This window comes from Hyperolius riggenbachi, chromosome 1, assembly GCF_040937935.1.
Source record: "Hyperolius riggenbachi isolate aHypRig1 chromosome 1, aHypRig1.pri, whole genome shotgun sequence".
Classification (NCBI taxonomy): domain Eukaryota; kingdom Metazoa; phylum Chordata; class Amphibia; order Anura; family Hyperoliidae; genus Hyperolius; species Hyperolius riggenbachi.
Window position 1 is genome coordinate 559355184 of NC_090646.1, and position 19283 is coordinate 559374466.

Here is a 19283-nt window from a genome sequence, read left to right on the forward strand (position 1 = left end):
GGCTCCATGCGCGCCAACAGTGGTGGCGGGGAGAACACTAGAATCCTCTGGATTTGTAGCTAAATACCTTTTTTGTTTCAATACTCCTCGGTTACTCTGTACTTGGCTTTGTCTGAGGTAATAAGCTACTATTACAAGATTCCATAAGGTAATGTGCAACCAGTGGCGTAGCAATAGGGGATGCATCAAGCAGGTCAAACAGAAGTAGAGAGGGCACTAGTGCAGCAATCTCAGCAACAAAAGACCGTATTAAAAAGAAAAAAAATCTTTTGGCAAATAGCATATTTCACATCGATTGTATTCTGAGTATCATCTTTAGTGTTTACCTGAAGAGATAATTGAGCAGGAATCAATAGAAGGTTATGCTTAATTTAAAAACAAACATTAAAAAAATACAACTTCATCTTTAAATTATGGAGCTTTTCTTTAAACATACTGGTGTGCATTTTGGTCAGAGTCATATAAAGTCTGATGTTCCAATGTTTTTTAGAGTGAGTCCTCTGAGGTCCTTAATGTGGCTCAGAGGTCCAGCTATAAATATAGTTCCCAGCGCTGGGAAATATTCTTCTGTGCTAATGCAGTCTCTAGAACACAGTGATATTTTTGTTCTGAGATATGGGATCTTAATCACAGGCACAAACTAAAAGTCCCTTTATTTTGAAAAGTTCCTACATCTCTTAGAAAGTTTCATATGTTTTCTGTTTTACCTAAAACATGGAGTTATTAATGTTGATTTTAAAAGAAACACTAGTATAGTTGTTGTTTAGTCAGTTCCACTATCCTCCATGGTGCTGTACAACTGACATTATGTAGGTAAAAAAACAATGAGGGAAAATACAGATAATGCATAGTTGAACAGCTGACCTTGTTGGAGAGAGAGCACCATCCTTTTAAAGAGTACCCGAGCCAAAGCTTGGGTATAAAATTAGATAATTATCTAAAGAGAGGGAAGCCTCAGGATCCTATTGAGGCTTCCCTCCCTGCTGTGTTGTCCCCCGTCACTAAGTGCAGCCCCGCTGAAGATTAGCGACAATGCAGCTTTTCTTCCTCCAGCGTGGCCCTGCAATAGCTGACCCAGCCCACCTGCGCATGTGCAGTAAGTCAGAGCCACGGGCTCTGTGGTACTACACATGCGCGGATGGGCCTGCTTGGCTACTGCGAGGCCCTGCTTCACATGTTACGTTCAGCAATGATGGGCTTTAGATCAGCGAGGGAAGCCTCAATAGGATCCTGAGGCTTCCCTCTCTTAAGGTATGTATCTGATTTTGTATCTGAGCTTCAGCTCGGGATCACTTTAATTTTTAATTTGTGTGTACACATGCACAGTGGTTGTTGCCCAACATTTCCTGTGATTGCCCAGAGGGATTTGGACTTGATACATTGGGTTGACAGTTTGGGGTCTGGTGCTGTACAGGAATCTGTTGCTGTGGGACATGCACAGCCCACAGCGGAGCTGCTTCTGACAGGAGGGTTAAGGGTCATTTTTCACAGAAAAATGCAGCAAGAACTTCATATGCATTTGAGGAAGAATCAAATTCCGCTATTCAAAAAGGGGCACCAAGATTTCCTTTATCTTTCTGTTGTTGTCTTTGGGATCAGTAAACCTTATGTGATCTGAAAACTGGATCGAAGCACGTTCAGTAAAGAATGTTCCTTAGGAGGGAAACGGTTTTGCTCGGGAGCTACTGTCCTTTAAAGATCCTGCATTCCTGATCCTGATCTGTAAATTAGATTGGGGACACCGGTTTATACAATTAATTATTGACCAAGGCAGTCACAAATGGTCACCTTAGCCTAGTTTAATATAGTGTGTGTGCAATATATGTACGGAAAATGAGCAGGAGCAAATAGAGTTATCTGAATGGGAGGCCTCTTGGCATCATGCTTGACAGATTTTACCTCAGAAAATGGTAAAAAATGTTGGATTGTCAGAATGGTAAAAATTGTCAGATTTTTGGTTAAATGTACAAGTGTTTATTAGAGCCCATTACATATGCAGAGGTGTTAAGTAATGCACACCAAACACCACTACTCGCCAATGTGGCCTTGCTGATGCTGGTGTGGTACATGCCCATGCCATACTGGTTCATGAGGTACATTGATTGGGGTAAACCCTGTCTCCCGTCCTGATCTCCTTTCTTCTCTCCACCCACTTTACTTATTATTTGAGAGTTTTTGATGGAGCATATGCTCAAATGTATGGCAATATTGTCATGCGCAGGGAGCATATGCCAATTTTACCATTACTTACCGTAACAAGATAGCATGCATTGTGCTATTAGCACGACCCGTGTTACCTAAGCAATGCACGTTATGATACTTGTGTAGTGCGCTTTTCGCTAACAATGCAACACAGATTGCGCTAATTGTGAAATACATGCTAACTTGTCTATATCTCCCATGCACGCTCTGCACATGGCAACTTTACGGTACTTTTTGTGCCTATACCCCTAACTTTACATAGTTTGGAATATAGATACAGTGATGTACTGTATATAGTTTTATCAACTTTACCAATATCCACTATATTTCGAAATGTCTGTGTTTTCAATGCAGCAAGTCAAAGAAAAGCCCAAAAACGATTGTCTGTGTAGTTGATGTCAGGAAGCCCAGCTATGCCATTGTGTTGAGGTGAGATGTCAGTTTCTGTGAGAACGCAGATAGTTATCACAGCATGCGGCTTCATTCACAGTGTTGGGATTATCCAGCAGATGATAGGTTAAGTAAGTTAAGTTAGGTGAGTGTATTTTGGGATGGATTGTTACCTAGCGCAAAGTATTCTGCACATATATGTCAATCTGCTTTCAGGATAAAATTATACGTGTATCATTGCCCTCTGCTGTGCACCAGTGCTTTTTATATACCGGTTATTTTTTAGTTGAGTGTCTTCTGATATTTTCTAAACTCTGCCAAACAAGAAAGCCCATTACATTCCTTTTATGCCCATTATAAGATTGTGTGAGGTTTGATTACTTACGAGTGTTTTTTAGGGGGGCTTGGATTTTAGTTTATTCCCGTTTGTCATAAATTAGCCATTTATGTTGAGTTTTTGGAACTCCTCTTATTTTCTATCACTGTCTATGGTCATTTTACCAATATTACCACTGGTGAAGCACTGCCTGTTAACATGTAGGTGAAAAAGTACTGTCACAATTATTCTGAATATTTTCTTGCTTACTGGTGGCTTAAAATGCATTTTATTATCTAAACGATTCTCATTTCTTACATTATTTACAACTACGTAGTTTCGTTCGATCTATTTCTCCTTTGATCCAGCCAAATCGGAATTTGAGCGTATCTGGTAGATGGGTCCTGCTTCTAAAGGTATAATTTCACAACTATACTCATGGATTAACGCTCCTATTAAAGACTCTCCAGACTCTCAATTAAAATATATGAAATACTGGGACTCTATGTGCAACACTGCCACTGCTCATGAAGAGTGGGCACAGATATGGTGTAACATTGCTAAAACATCAATATGTCTAACAACCAAGGAAAACATATATAAAAAATTAATGCTGTGGTATAGAACTCCTGAACGTTTACATAAATGTTATCCTACAGTTTCACCTCTATGTTGGCGAACTTGTGGCAAGGTTGGTTCTATGTACCATTTGTTTTGGAGTTGTCCAAGGATACAGATTTATTGAGACTCAATTTTAGAAACCATTCACTCCCTAATAGATATAGTGATCCCAAGGATCCTTGGACATGTGTCTTTGGAAAACCAATTCCTAAAACTAAGCCACATATCCAAAGATTGATAAATCACTATCTGACTGCAGCCAAATGTCTAATTGCATATCATTGGAAAGATCACACAATCGCATCAATACAAGAATTTCTGGCCAGGGTTGCATATGTGTATAAAATGGAATATTTATCGGCCCAACCTTCGGATAATCTCCACATGTTTAATAAGGTCTGGGAACGATCTCCTCTATTTGTGGGTTAAGCTCTGATATAGGGGTCTAGAGGTCTAAAGGTTACTGCTCTTTCTAATTTGAAGTTTATTCAGGAGAATAACAGCTCAGACACTCTCTCTCTCTTCTTTCTTTTCTCTTTCTTTTCATATTATTCTTTTCTTTTATTCATCTTTTCTTTTTTTTCTATTTGTTTTATGCTATTCCTTATGGTATAGAATATAGAACATTTTGTGAGAAGCTACCTGGTTATAACTTCTATCCCAGGGATATCATCATTTAGGGGGGTTGTATGATTGGGGATTATTTTATCCCCACAACTCCCTTGATCTGAATCTTTAAAAGATGATATTTTCAAATAGGATGCCCTGGATTTGTGCTTGGTGTATATGTTACGGCCAGAACCCGAAGTGTGGCCACTTCACGTTCTGGCCAGCCACTTCGGGTTCTGGCCGGCCAATGTGCAAAGTGGCCGCAGCGCAGAGGCCAATGTTAGAAATGGAATGATTACACTAAGCTACAATGTATTTTACGGCCATCTCGCTGCGGCCAAATGTATTACAAGTTGGTTAACCACCATGTGAACTGACTCCATGTGGAAAAACAAAATAACTTGTTTTGATATGTTGGTGGCATAACAAAATTCTGCTGGATGCCAACAAGTGTTGTCTGTGTGTATTTTTTTTCATTCCCTTGATCTTGCAATTTATTCCTTGAGAAAGTGATGAAACGAATGTAAATAGGAATCTTTATCTACTCATTATCTTTTCACTCCTGTGCAAGTCTAAGGAAAATGTAACTCAGTCTGCTTTTTTATATGTAAAGTTTAATTTCAGAGAAAGGTAATGTTTAACTGACATACAGAAGAAAGCCCTGGCCTTAAGCCATTTACAACTGCTAGATGGAAATAAGCTGGGGCGGTCATTAAGGACCACTTAGGCTGAGGATCAAGTGTGTGTACAGGTGAAACCCCAGCCCCAGGTTGCACATGCAGCAACAAGGATTCCCCATCGACCCTTGAGTGCATTGTTCTCCTCACACCACCTGCCGTGCACTGTGCAGTATCCCTTTTTCATAGCAACAGATGTGTTGCTAGCCTCTAGGCTAGAGATATGTCTCTATAGCATTTGGCTCTACACTTGCACCCAAGCAATCGAGTCCTGTTCCCTGTGGGAAACAGTAATTGTGAGTGTGTATGCACTTTAAGTGCATAAAAAAATTCAAAAGCACATGCTTTCACAAAAAGATTGCATTTTCATAAAACCCAATTGCAGTATTGTTCTGGGGCAAAACTACAAATCATTGGCGCCCCCCAGCAAACCTTTGATGGGGCCCCTTAATATTCACAACCTATCCTATGCCTCTTCTTGCTGACCCTCACAGCCTGGGAGGCCATCTTACAAGGGTCATAAAACAAGTGTGGTCATCAGGATCTTCACACCTCGTCAGAGAGAGGAAAGGTTAGTAGTTGTGCCCCTCACACCTCTGGGCCCCCCTGCAGTCACAGGGGCTGCTCCTCCCTAGTTATGCCCCTGGTATTGTCAAACAATATCAGTAATGCTAAGAGTCTATTGTGAAATCCTAGGGAGTTCCAGAAAACCTCTTAACATTGCAGCCTGGAGTAGAAACTTGAGGAGACCAAACAAAAAACTGCTGTCAACTAGAGTAATAACCTCTGATCGACTCTAAACCCTCCAATCACAGCTGCATTTATTTTAAAGAGAGGACAAAAGATTCCCCAGTACGCTTATTGATGACTTGCATACAGTACATGCAGATGAAAATGGTCCCCACAATGGAGGAAATAAGGTGTTTGACCCTTGCAGTACATTGCAATACAACTTCAATTTGTTATAAATTATCCATTGCTCAATTACCAAAGCCTGGATGCAGAAGTGATGATAACAGGGTCCGATTATAGTTTTTTTTTTTTTTTTATAAAGGGACTTCTTATTTTTTCTAGTGTATAATAAGGCATTTTTGTTAGTTGCCATAAAGTTGTTTATGTATTATCATTGATTATGCTGAAACACATCATGTTAATTTTAATTGTGCCAAGATTTGTGTTATCCTCACTATTTGTTCAAAGAATTTCAACTGGCATTTAAACAGAAAACACCACATGCAATTTGCAAGTCCCATGTATTTTAATTAGTTCTACGAGTATTGCGTTTGTAACACACTGTAAGTTATCGGCTAACTGTAGCACATCATTAAATATATGTTTCAATCTGTTTTAACTGCCTTTTTATGCTTCATTTATTACACTAAAATTTTATGACTCAGTTAAGTTAAAAGTTACAAAATGTTACAAGTTTGACAAATTGTGAGGACTAAAAGGCACAGCAATATATTACCTGCTGTTATGCATTCCCTTATTACGTGAGAATTATTACTCTGCAGAACATATGTCAGCGAAATTGCATTGAGATACGTGGAATACTAATGAAAGGAATGAAGTGAGGGATCGGGTACTCATATTAATAAACGGCTATTACAATACTTTTTGGTACATGGTCAAAAATTGCATAGGGACATTAAAACAAACCTGCTTTGATTCTAAAAACTGAGCACATGATGAAACAATGCGTAACCTTTACTAAAATCTGCACCTCAAAACAATGAATTCTATACAGATCACTGAAATCAAATAGAAAGTTAAACTGAAATTAAAGTGTGTTATTCCACTGGACTCCTGTTTGTAAATTTAGTAATTTTCATCTGACCTGAGCAAGGCTACCTAAGGTAAGCATAGAGGTATGGGTATGTTCATGCTGGATCCACATACCTCTATATATTGTCCGTTCCTCTCCTTGTTCCCTCCGGTCTCCGTAATCACTGCTGGAAAAGTTTGACTTTTGGCTAAAGACAAACTTTCATCCTCCTATTCCCTCTTCAGGGGGGAGTGACTGGGGCGAGGAAGAGGAGTAAGAGGGTTATAGGAGGGAACATTGCAGCTAGCCTGTCTCTTCCTGTCTGAAATTTTTACTTCAGCCAAAAGTCAAATTTTTCAATGCGTGTGTATGAGAAACGGGGGAGGAACAGCAAAGGACAATGCATAGCAGTGTGTAGATGCATTAACATACCTTTATCTATGCTTACCTTAGGTAGCTTTTCCTCAGGTCAGGTGTCCTTCAATGAGTGGCTGCATTGTTTATTGGTGTCAGGGATCTGCCTCTGACACAGGAGACCAGGGTTTGAATCTTGGCCCTTCCTGTTCAGCAAGCCTGCACCTGTTCAGTAAGGAGACAAGAGTCCCTGCTACTGCCTACTGAGTGTGCCCTAATGGCTGTGTAGCCATGAAAAAAAATGCAATATAAATGTTCTGTGTCTTGTCTAAGGAGCCTGTAGGAAGAGGAGAAAACGGGGTTCTCAGCACTCCACATGCGTTAATGGAGGAGACTGGACCGATCCATACCAATGTATGCCTTTATGCCTTACTTTATGCCTTACTGCAGTGTCCTGGATTGCACTCAGAGGCGTGATCTAGCCTTAGAAGTAAACAAGTACAAATGACTTTAAGGAGAAGGAGAGAGGCTGGCACTGCCGTTAAGTCCTTATTTAAAAATACTTTTATATATTCTTTTATATTTTCTGCCTTTTGAATAAAGACTTAACAGCTGTGCCAACCTCTCTCCTTCTTAAAGCCTATTGGAAGACTTGTTGGGTGAGAGGAGTGCAGCTAAAATGTTCCCTTTCTTTTTCTTCTGTTTGACATTCTCTCTGAATTTAACACTGTTGATCACATCCTGCTCAATACTGTTACTGCCACCAGTTTCTCTGCATTACACCCTTTGCTATGTCTGGAGACCACCAACCTCCTTGTACATACTCTCATAGTCTCCCACCTCAGCTAATGCAATGTCCTTTTACTTGGTATTCCACTGACTAGACTCTGACCTCTGTCATTTCTATTACATTTAGATGCACCTATCCTTCTCATTTCTGCTCAAGTCTGCTGCTTCTCTCTGCCACTCTCTTGATTGGCTTCCAGTTCACCTCAGAATCAAATTCAAGTTACTGTGTTTTGCTTTCAGGTTTCTTCTCAGCGTCTTTCCAAGTTACATTTCATGTGTTCTACAAAAATATTCCCCTAAGTGATCTCCGCTTTCCTCCAGTGACCTGTCAATGTTTTCCTCATTACTTTATATTCTGCATGGCTCCAATATAAGGACTGGACAGACTATCTGTTATAGGTTTCCTCATGCTATTAGGGCTGCACCAACACATTTAGAGAGGTTCTTAGACCACTTTAAAAAAAAAAAAAAAATCACCTAATTATATTTAGCCTAGGCTATGGTGGCACAGTACTCTCCCCCAGAGGGCTCTGAGAGACCAGGTGTTGCGCATGCTCACTTCAGCGCACACAACAAACAAAAAAATTCAGCAGAAATGCACCTGCCAGCAGTAAAGATGTGGCCACCTGTCATAAATGTATGAATGTAAATCAGGGTGAGGAAAGATTTTACAATGGAAAACACAGACTAAATAATTTATAGAGTAATGCTGTACAAATATACAATTTTATTCTTTAAGTCTGTTCAGTAAAGTTCCTCTTTTTAAAAAATAAATTGCTGCAGGAAAAGTTAAGATCTGCATACTAATTCAACAATTTTTATTTCTGGGGGTAGTGAAGCTTTACATGCCATTTCCACTAAATGCAATTCTTTTGATATTTGCCTGGTTTTAAAGTATAACATGTTTGCTTTAGAAAGAAAACATGTTTGCAGAAAGCTAATGCTATCAAGGTTGTCTGAACTGGAAAGAAACAAATAGCAAGCTTATTCATAAAGTAAACTTGAAGCAAGCCAGGAAAATGTAATTAGATACTCACCTATGTAGAGAACAGGCTCTGGATCTCATAGAGTCTTTCATACCCTCATTCCATTGCTGAAATGATTGAAATCATTGACCAGCAGGTCAAATAAGTCTTTGGCCCTCCTAGGGCAGCCTTTAGAAGTACTCGCATCCCCAAGTACTTCCAAAGACAAGCAGATCCGTACTGCACAAGCTCAGGTCCAGGTTTCCTCACTTCAGGTTTTGCTCTAAGAGGTAGGCATACGCTAGACCTCTAGTAGAAGTATATTGATCAACTTTCACCAAAAGCTAATGCTAGCTTGAAGCAGTATAAAGCTATGTGGTCATTGATTGTCCAGTGCTTACTCCCACATTCCCCACACTTTCGAAAGCGCTAAGAGAATTTCTGATCAATTTTTGAACAATGTAACAATTAAAAATTGATTGAGATGTCCTCATTTTTAATAATTCAGTCATATTACCTGGAGTAGAAATCAAATCGTGGCTGTACAGCCACGATTTGATCTGTACTTCAGGTAATATGACTGAATTATTAAAAATGAGGACATCTCAATAAATTTTTAATTATTATTTTTGTTAATACTTTTGTCTGAGATGTTTGTATTATTTTCCTTCTAACATCTGCAGGTACTCTGCAGGTACTGTACCTGCAGATGTTAGAAGGAAAATAATACAAACATCTCAGACAAAAGTATTAACAAAAATAACTTTGCAAATTTTAGACAGAACTTTTAAATAACGCAACAGATTTGTTGTTTTTTGTATTAATGAGTAGTTATTGTTTTTTCAGGTGTAACTTAGCTCCCGTGGTTGAATTTGCTTCTGATGTGGGGACCAAATCAGATTTCATCACCATGAACCCCTCAGTGGTGCAGAGGGCCTTCGGAGGTTTTCGTAATGAGAGCGATCGTCAGAAATTTGTGCACAGATTGTCCATGCTTAATGACAGCGTCCTATGGATTCCTGCATTCATGGTCAAGGGTGGGGAGAAGCACGTCGAGTGGGTTAACGCTCTGATCCTTAAGAACCAACTGAGAGTACGAACGGCATACCCATCGCTAAGACTCATCCACGCTGTCAGAGGGTAAGTACCTGAAAACGGTTACTTTGTCCTGGCAACAGCTGATTTCTCAAGAAAATTTTTATCTAAAAGAATGATTTATGTGAGGGCTTGAAAAGGAATATATAATTTGACTGGCACTGTGTTCGTTTAGCAGCATAACGTATTCCAGTACAATGCTATGCCGTGATTTAGATTGAGCGTGTGAACTTATGGTTTAAAATAAGCATTAGATGGTGCTTTAGTGTTTAACCTTTTGTTACACTGTGCTGTTGGTGGAAAAGAATGACCATTATGTAAAGCTCTAAGTATATACTGCACTATGCTCCAACAAAGGTGGAATAATTGTTCTCTGTGGTTTGGCTCCGTGTGCGATGGCGTACAGCCATTCATTATCTCTTACTGAAGCATAAAAGACCTCAAAAAGTTACAAGCAACAATCTAAGAAATGGAATGTAACAAAATCTATATACTTATCTGCTGCATCTTGCTGGATGTCTGCAGTGAGACACAGAAATATTACACAGACACTCCAGTAGAACAGCCCAGACTTGTACTAGTACTGTCTCTTTTCTGCTCAGACCCCGTGGAGGGATAGCTGTATGCAGTAAAAGCAGAGAGGGTCATTATTTATATTTACCAAGATCCTGCTATGTACAGTCCTTGCACTTGCCAAGAGGATCATTTTACGCGTACATATTATGGCGCCGCCAGTGAGCTGGGTGCAGGGTGAGCCAAATGATGGCTCGCCCTGCTGCCGCTAAATTCCCCGGCAGCACTCGGAGGGAGGTGTAATTCGCGATCAGGCAATTGCCAGATCCCCACATTACTCTTGTGCGGGGCAGCATAGCACTAGTGCTATGACGGCGCCCAGCTTCAGCTCTGAGCGTCGGGCGTCAAAATAACCTGCTTCATATTTTACCAGGTACAATCTATGAACAGTGTATTTGAAACTAGACAATTTTCCAGGATGAATTAGTTACAAAAAACAGTGCAATAGGCGGTGAAAGCCACCACTTCCTTGATCACTTTGGTGTTCCCACTACCATAGCAATTGAAGGCTTACCAGCTGTTGCCAACCCGAATTATAAGGTTGCAACAATCGCTCAAGTAGTGGTACTCTTTCTCAATTTCAGGTAGCCAGTGTTAGGACAGAGGTTTAATCACTTCCTTATTGTTGCCAAGACTGTGATCAGACCACGTGTATTATTCTTGTTCAGCAAATTATCATGTCCTCATGCGGTCCGTCGAGTAAACAAAGCAAATAACCCCCTCTAAGTGTATATCGCTGTAATGTTCTTGAACGCATAAAATCCAAGGTAAAAACTATCACTAAAGAGGTAAAAACTATCACTTACATCTGGGTACCCGTGACCATAGATACCCCATTAGATGGCGTGTGATACATTGGATCTGGTGCTGCTAGTTTCCCACCAAAGACGCATCCCGTTGATAAGGGCACCCGCTATTTGTAGCTGCAGTTCACATTGCGCCTGTTCTTATATTGGGCACTCTTTTCAACAAGAATTCAGTGAGCGTGATAGCGTAAGTAGGGGGTGGGGTTTAAGGTTAGGCACCCACCAGGGATGGTTAAGGTTAGGTGCCCACTTGGGGTGGGGGTAAGGTTAGGCACCACCAGGTAGGGGGTTCCTGTGTGAGAGTAGGGAGAGGTTAGGTCAAAGTAAAATATCAGTATATTTCCTATATTTTACTACATGAACGAAGTAGTAAATAAACGAAGTAGTAATATATCAGTAAATTTACCTATATATTTTACTGCCTGCTATTTCCAGCGCCCTTTTAACTGGTGTCTCTATCAAATGTGCACCCAGTGAAGGCCACAAATAAAGTCCACAACCCTGCAGATAGTGATGCTGTCAATGTGATTTTGGGAAATGCTAAGTTAACATAACATCTGTGGAAGCATTAACCTGCTGAGCGGTCTGGACGAGCTCAGCTCGTCCAACACCGCCAGAGGCTGCCGCTCAGGCCCTGCTGGGCCGATTTTCGTCAAATAAAAAGCAGCACACGCAGCCGGCACTTTGCCAGCCGCGTGTGCTGCCTGATCGCCGCCGCTCTGCGGCGATCCGCCGCGAGCAGCGGCGAAAGAGGGTCCCCCCAGCCGCCTGAGCCCAGCGTAGCCGGAACAAAAAGTTCCGGCCAGCGCTAAGGGCTGGATCGGAGGCGGCTGACGTCAGGACGTCGGCTGACGTCGATGACGTCACTCCGCTCGTCGCTATGGCGACGATGTAAGCAAAACAAGGAAGGCCGCTCATTGCGGCCTTCCTTGTTTATTCTGGGCGCCGGAGGCGATCGGAAGAACGCCTCCGGAGCGCCCTCTAGTGGGCTTTCATGCAGCCAACTTTCAGTTGGCTGCATGAAATAGTTTTTTTTTAATTTAAAAAAAACCCTCCCGCAGCCACCCTGGCGATTTAATCAGAACGCCAGGGTGGTTAAATGAAATATGTTGCTGACTTGTAGCTGTGACAACTCTGTTGAGATCTATGGTAGCAGGCTGACCCTTGTTCTATCCTAACTTCCCCTTGTGAATCAGCACAAAGCCCCTGCAGATGTTCTCTACCTCCAGCATCTTTGTTGTACCACTTTGATCACTGCTTCTTCTATACTAACAGGAAAGCACTGAAGCTAGCCAACTGTAAGCAGAGTGATCTTTGCACTTGCTGTACAGTTGTAATGGAGCAAGAAGAAGCTATCACATATTCTGCTAAAGTATTTCTTCCTCAGTGCCACAGCTTCTAATCAACAATGCCACTGCTACTAGCAAACCATGCCATCGTTACTAATCAGAAATGCCACTGCAACTAGTCAGTAACATCTTAATGTAAATCTATCAAACATACCTCAGTTCTCAAAGTGCCTCCCCCCATACACACACACACACACACACACACACACACACCTTTCCCCCAGTTCCTGCTGTAGCAATAAACAAGTTGTTTCTGTAAGAGAGACCTATCACTGTCTGTACTTTACAAGCTAGCAGTGGCATTGTAATAGGGGGTGCAGAGGTTACGAGCGCACCGGGGCCTCTGGACCAGAGGGGCCCGTTAGGGGTCCTCCTTCATCCATCTTATTAGCTTTTAATTGGTGCTATGCTGGTAGTGAACACCTATACATGGACTGGATAGTGGTAGTCCTTAAATAACTGTTTCCTTACTCTGATTACACCTCACTGATCCAGAAATAGGCCCTATGTAAAACTCGCACTGGGGCCCAAAGCTCCTCAGCTACGCCACTGCAGGCTAGGTATTTGCAATAATTCAGCTTTAAGGGAGCAAGCATGGTTTCCCGTGCTGCATCCCACCCAAATATGCAAATCACCTCTTTATGCCCCTGAAAGCCAGGCACACAGTGCACTGCTCCTTCAATCTGTGTGCTCTCATCCTCGCCTGGACCTGGGGCATGTCATTACCTAATAACATATGCCAGGTCACTGAGAAGAAGTGCCCCGTATAACCACATAGGCCCCGGCAATAGCTGATACCACCTGAGTTCAGGAACCGGCCAAACTCGCTACCGCTGAAGTTTTGGTAAGCCCGATGCACAAATTACTAATAGGTGCTGCCATTGCCGCTAATTGAATTAGGGCTTATGTCGGAGCCCAATTTATCAGGCCCACACTAGGCATAAATTACCTGCTTCACGCTGTAAATCCTTGTTCTTCCCAATGAGTGTACCAAAAAAAGGTGCTTAATATAGTGTGTGTACTGGGAATGCCATGCGGTCATGTGACTGTGGACTATAGAGGAATAGGTAGATAGCAGAAGTCCTCTGCTCTCTCTCTCTCCTGCCCTCCAACACTTCCCTCTAGTGGGGATAGAAAGTACTACACTGCCTATGACTTAATTTTTGATCACTACAGTCCTTGTACTGTAGTTTGAGCTTTATAACTATTAAACTACCCCACTTGACTGTGTGATATTGCAGCTGTTTTTTCATTGCAATGCAATGGTGTTTTCTGCACAGATTTTTTCATTTTTTGTGTGTGCCATTTTGTAGATGGCAGATAAGTTAACAGTCTTCCCCCTAAATTGTCCCTACACTACGATACATACACTACACAATACATACATAGACATATGACTATGGTAGGGATTAGATTGTGAGCTCCTCTAAGGGACAGTTACTGACAAGACTGTATATACTCTGTAAAGTGCTGCAGAGAAAGTCAAAACTACATAAATACTAAATAATAATAAGTTGGTTCAGTTGAGCTATGCAAATCCTTCTTTTGCAGGTCAAGCATACACTCGGAACTGCTGGTTTTATCGCACAGCTGTAATTTGTGCTTCATAATTTACTCCATCTTGCATACTGTGCCTTGCATACACTTTCAGCTTACTGCCAGGCTTGCATCAGTGCAGGTTGTGAGTGAGCCACACAGGCAGTTGCCTTTTCTTTCAGAGGAGAGAGGAGATCCATGCTTCTTTCTGTAGAGCAGGAGATCTGTGCTTCTTTCTGTAGAGAAGGAGATCCATGCATCTTTCTGCGGACGTGGAGTAGGGTGAGCACATTATGCAGCTTTTATTCTCCTTATCTCATGAAATCACTACAGAAGACCACAGTTCTGAACATGGCATGTGTTCTTTTTCCAAACGCTAAAACGCTATCACATTATTCTTCCGAAGACCACACTGAACAGGATATCTGTTATTAGTCACACTTTACATGTGATCAAAGCCAACTGAAAACATTATCTGCTGGTTTTCCGTTGAGGTTAAATTATTCAAGATAAACAGCTTGTAGAAATAAGCTTACACATACAATACAGCACATACATTCTGATTATTTTACTGCAGAAAATAATATGTATATTAATAGTGTAAGACACATTGGGCCTGATGCACAAAATCGCGGTAAAGGCAGTTTTACACAACATACGATTCTTCTTCCAATTTTGATGCAATTTTATAAAGTCCTGCATGCTGCGTTTTTTTCTGCATTTTTATCCTTGTGTTGCTAGCATACAGTTAAAGTGTACCTAAGACCAAAGAGGTCTCTTGAGGCCGCACAGTCCCTTGCTGTCTCTCCAAGCCGTTCCTGTCTCCTGCTGGACAGCCCGGTATTCTGGCCAAGTCATGCTTCATTGCACATGTACGGGTTGGCTGCCAGTGCTCCCCCGTTACACTCCCACAGCTAGGAGCTTTCTGCACCTGCGCAGTAACTACCCGTGTTTCCCCGAAAATAAGACACTCTCTTATATTAATTTTTGCTACAAAAGATGTACTAGGGCTTATTTTCAGAGGATGTCTTATTTTGGAGGGAAATACTGGTAGTTTTCCTATACAAAATGTATATACTAGATGCCATGCTGAAACACAAGCAGCGTGCACAGAGCTTGTGGTTTGCAGATATTGGCTGTAACTTACAAGAAATTGATTCTGCTGTTCATGTGTGTAAGAGTCTATTTCTTGCAGGCAGAGAACTCTGTCAGGCTCCCCTGAGCTAAGATAGGATAAGCTGTGTGTCCTTGGAAAAGGTGAAGAAGTGAAGTGCTGCTGATGCTTATCACCACAGATCAGGAGGGCTGGCTCCAACTACACAAATTGCCTGAAACATATACAGGACTGTCGAACTCACATTATACTTCTGCTCTCCTGTATCCAGGCTTTGTATTGATCGTGACTTGCTGGTGTCATGTGGGCTGCTGCTAGTGCTTACATTCAGGGGATGTCTTATAGTTCAAGCATGCTAGGAATTCCTGCTAGGGCTTTTTCTCAGGGGATGTCTTACTTTAGGGGAAACACGGTACTGCTTTTAGCGTTGCCCGGGATGCTCGAGTAGTGTGACTGTTGATATGGTAACAAGCATTACTAATGGTAACGCTCGATAATAACACACGTTACCGTAGCAACAGTCACACCATTTGAATATCGCAGATCGCGTTAATGGTGTACTCTGTATTTGCTGCTGGAATGCCATAAGTAAGTGTAATATTGCTGTGCTCTGTCTGTGCTTGGCAGTAGTATTACCGTGATTTTGTGCATCCATCTCGTTACTCTGTTAGATCCCATTCAGAATATTAACTCTGCTTTTGAGAACCGTCCAAAAAATACAAATCAGAAGCAAAACACAAACACTTGTGCTCTTGTCCCCCTTGTAATCACCATTAGCCGAGCTCTCTGCTATCTCAGGTTTTACCTATTTAAATATAGTTTTAGGAAAGACACATTTCCACAGTATAAACCCCCGAAAGCAATATGCAAATGTATAGCATTCAAAGGAAGAAGAAAATCTTGATGATGTATCGTTGTATGTTTCATTATATTTCCATTTTCAAACCTACCCCTCGCCGGTATTCACCAGCGCTCACTGGAGCCTCCCGAACTTCATTCTGTTATCCTCCGAGACTTCAATATGAGCAGTACCATCTGTTTCAGCGCCGTCTAACTACGCCGTTCATGAACATTTACTTAAACTATTCATTAAATGAATGTAACATCACATTGTTTGTACTCTTACTACTTCTCTTTTACACAGAAAGTTCTCTTGCCGCGGCCTCGCTGGATGAAATCCAAACTTAGCATTCAGATCGCATATAGCATTGTTGGGTTCCATTAATGTGGTTATCCTTATTGTTCCATGTAATTACCCTATTGATTTCATCAGGATCTTTATTTGCTTTCATTCTCATTGTCAAACCACACCGCGATCCTCAGTCAGTTAGCCTGATTTTCATAAACCTTCAATATACCCCCAGCTTTTCCATTAAGGGTTTTTTTGTTTTTGTTTTTTTTTAAACCAAAGAATTATAGGGGTCAAAGGCACCCATAGCCACCACTTAAGCAGCTAATGTTCAAATAGGAAAATGTTATCCCTCTAATAAACAGGTGATTGTTACTGGGAAAAACCCTTGACGCGCTTCACACTCGTCATGTGCCAAATGCTGCAGTGTCCATATGTCGGTATCTGTCACTATAGCGAGGCATACTGCTCTCCGATAAATTCATCTTTGAGTGCAGCGTTATAAAATTCATGAATCAGCTGTAAAGTGAGACAGAACCTTTCATAGTTGTCAGACTGAATGAAGGATGAACATGTTATTTCCTTGATTCACTTTGGAGTCAGTTGGAATGCTTTACCTATTAATACTGAATCTAAATATGTTATGAATTTTTTTATTTTTTTAATGTGTGGTTTCAATGATGAGTTATTACTGTCCCTGCTCATGGGAGCACACGTTTAGCCCAGTGAGAAAAGTACATGTATTATTTTTAAATCATCAGTAACCTTATAGACACTGGCATGACGACATAAAGGATGCACATTTTTTACTGTTAATTTATGAAGCCTGGGAATCTGGAATGAGTTTCCAAATTCCACGATATGTGGAATCAGAATTCTGTGGAAATACCGCATTACCAAGACAGGTACATTTTAGGCCAATAACAAGATTTGTAAGCACTGGACCAATCAGAGAGTCAGTATTGTGCAGCAGAAAGAAATTGGATTACCTCAGACTTTTTGGGCCAATCAGAAGACTCGGAAGTATTAGGCCAATTACAGAATACAGACGTCTACCACTGTTGCTGAACGGAAATGTGGATGCCACGTAATAGTGTACATTAGGTCAATTCAGAAGTGTACCGCGGTAATAGCGTGCATCTGCAAAAAATAGCGGATTACGCTATTTTCTTTTATCTTTCCAATTAACTATTTTTATTAACAAACAGAACAAAAAAAAAACACCCTGCAGAAATCGTCAATCGGAAATTCACTACTTGGAAAATGGAAATCCATCTGAATCGGAAATCCGACGATCCCTAAGTGCCAGCACTGCTGCGGCTGATCTGGGGCTGGTACCTCAAGGTTTGAAATAACCTCTCTTCAGTAGGGATGATCAAAGATATGGAAATACTTCTAAGTTTATGCAAATGTATGTACATTTTTATGCAAATATATGCAGCTTTAAATTTGGACCAATCAATTTAAACCTGGGTGGGACTTGATTGGTCCAATTTCAAGCTGCATATATTTGCATAAAAACGTACCTAAATTTGCATAATCTCAGAAGTATTTGCATCTGTTTGATCATCCCTGCCCTTCATATGCTGGTAGCCCATTTACTTACACCTCCCAGCTCTCTGAGACAAGAAGGAGGGACACTTCTTGGTGTTTGGACAACAGAAATGCTCAAACCACACTTCTAGTCACGCCTTTTTCACTTTTCCAGTCATGCATGCAGTTTTCCAAACCATACCGATCCTTTCTTCCATCGCTAATGTTCTTTCACATTACACAGGAGAGTCACATTATGACCACCAACTGCATCAGGGACGCACAGCCAATAAACAAATGTGCTGGCATATATAGTGTGGGATGTCAGCAAGTTGCCAATATTGCAACAGTGGCTGTCATTGGGAAAAAGTGGGATTTATCAGACATGGTAGGATCACTGACTACTAGGCTAAGGGCAGCAGAATTTCAGAAACAGTGGAGTTTGGCTGAACTGTTCACAGGCTGCCGTGGTTAAAGTGTACCTGATGTGGTGACTGCAGGTAGGTACACGCAATTTATGTAACACATTATAACGAGTAGTGTGTGCAGGCTGGCGTGAGCCAGTCAGCACACTACCATAGAGCAGCTCACCATGTAAATAAACCAGGGGGCTTTTAGGTGTACACCAAGAATGATGTGGTGTCGTGAATGGGGCTCTGGAGATGATGGCTGGTGACTGCACCCAGGCTCATGAGAGTTCATCCCAAAATAGCTGCAATTTGCACAGCAGTGCATTGGACACTGGACTTGCACCGACTGGCAGAGTGACCTTCTCCAACGAGTCATGTTTTGAGCTTGGTTCTCTAGTCACTGAATTTCCCAGACCCTAACCCAGTCAAGAACATCTGGGGCCAGCTCTATGGACATGTCCAATGACTGGGTTCACCACTACTTATTCATCAGCAACTGTCAGACGCACTAAAGTCTGCATGCCTCCATATACCTCCAGCAACCATCCAGAATCATAACGAGTCTCTCCTACAGTATCTTGCTGCTTTCTGTGTTTCTAGAGCTGGGTATTCTGGTTATAAATAGGTGGTTAGAATAATGTGACATAACTGTGTGGCATGTGGAGAAAAATAAGTCATTTAGAGACTGAATATAGAATTTAGTACAGTGTATCCTATTTTTAATTGTGTAATGCATTTATTTATACAGATCTGGACATAGGAGAAAAGAGAGGGACAGGTGAATTTGCTTTCAAAAGAGAGAGACAGCTGTGTGCAATACATACACTGAAAGGGAGTGTCCAGGCTGAATTTTCAGTGTTCTCCTCTGAGGGATTGTCGCTGTAAGCAGATTCTGCCAACAGTTTGACTTTGTTTGGAACTGCGCCTAGAGCCGTTAAACAGCTTTAGCCCACCAAGAAATTAATTTAGACTGGAAACCTCATATACTGAGCATGCTGCTGTTTTTCACTGATAGTGCCCCAGACACCACTGAATGTAGCACTCTCACAG

The 19283-nt window shown here is 41.4% G+C and overlaps 1 protein-coding gene across 1 annotated transcript in view; it reads left to right on the forward strand.

The window, feature by feature from the left end:
* Positions 1-19283, forward strand: part of ST8SIA4 (ST8 alpha-N-acetyl-neuraminide alpha-2,8-sialyltransferase 4) — a 246537-nt gene that overhangs the window by 176808 nt on the left and 50446 nt on the right. Inside the window, exon 4 of the mRNA XM_068271687.1 lies at positions 9535-9828. Coding sequence (XP_068127788.1) covers positions 9535-9828 — 294 coding nt within the window. The remainder of the gene's footprint in view (positions 1-9534; positions 9829-19283) is intronic.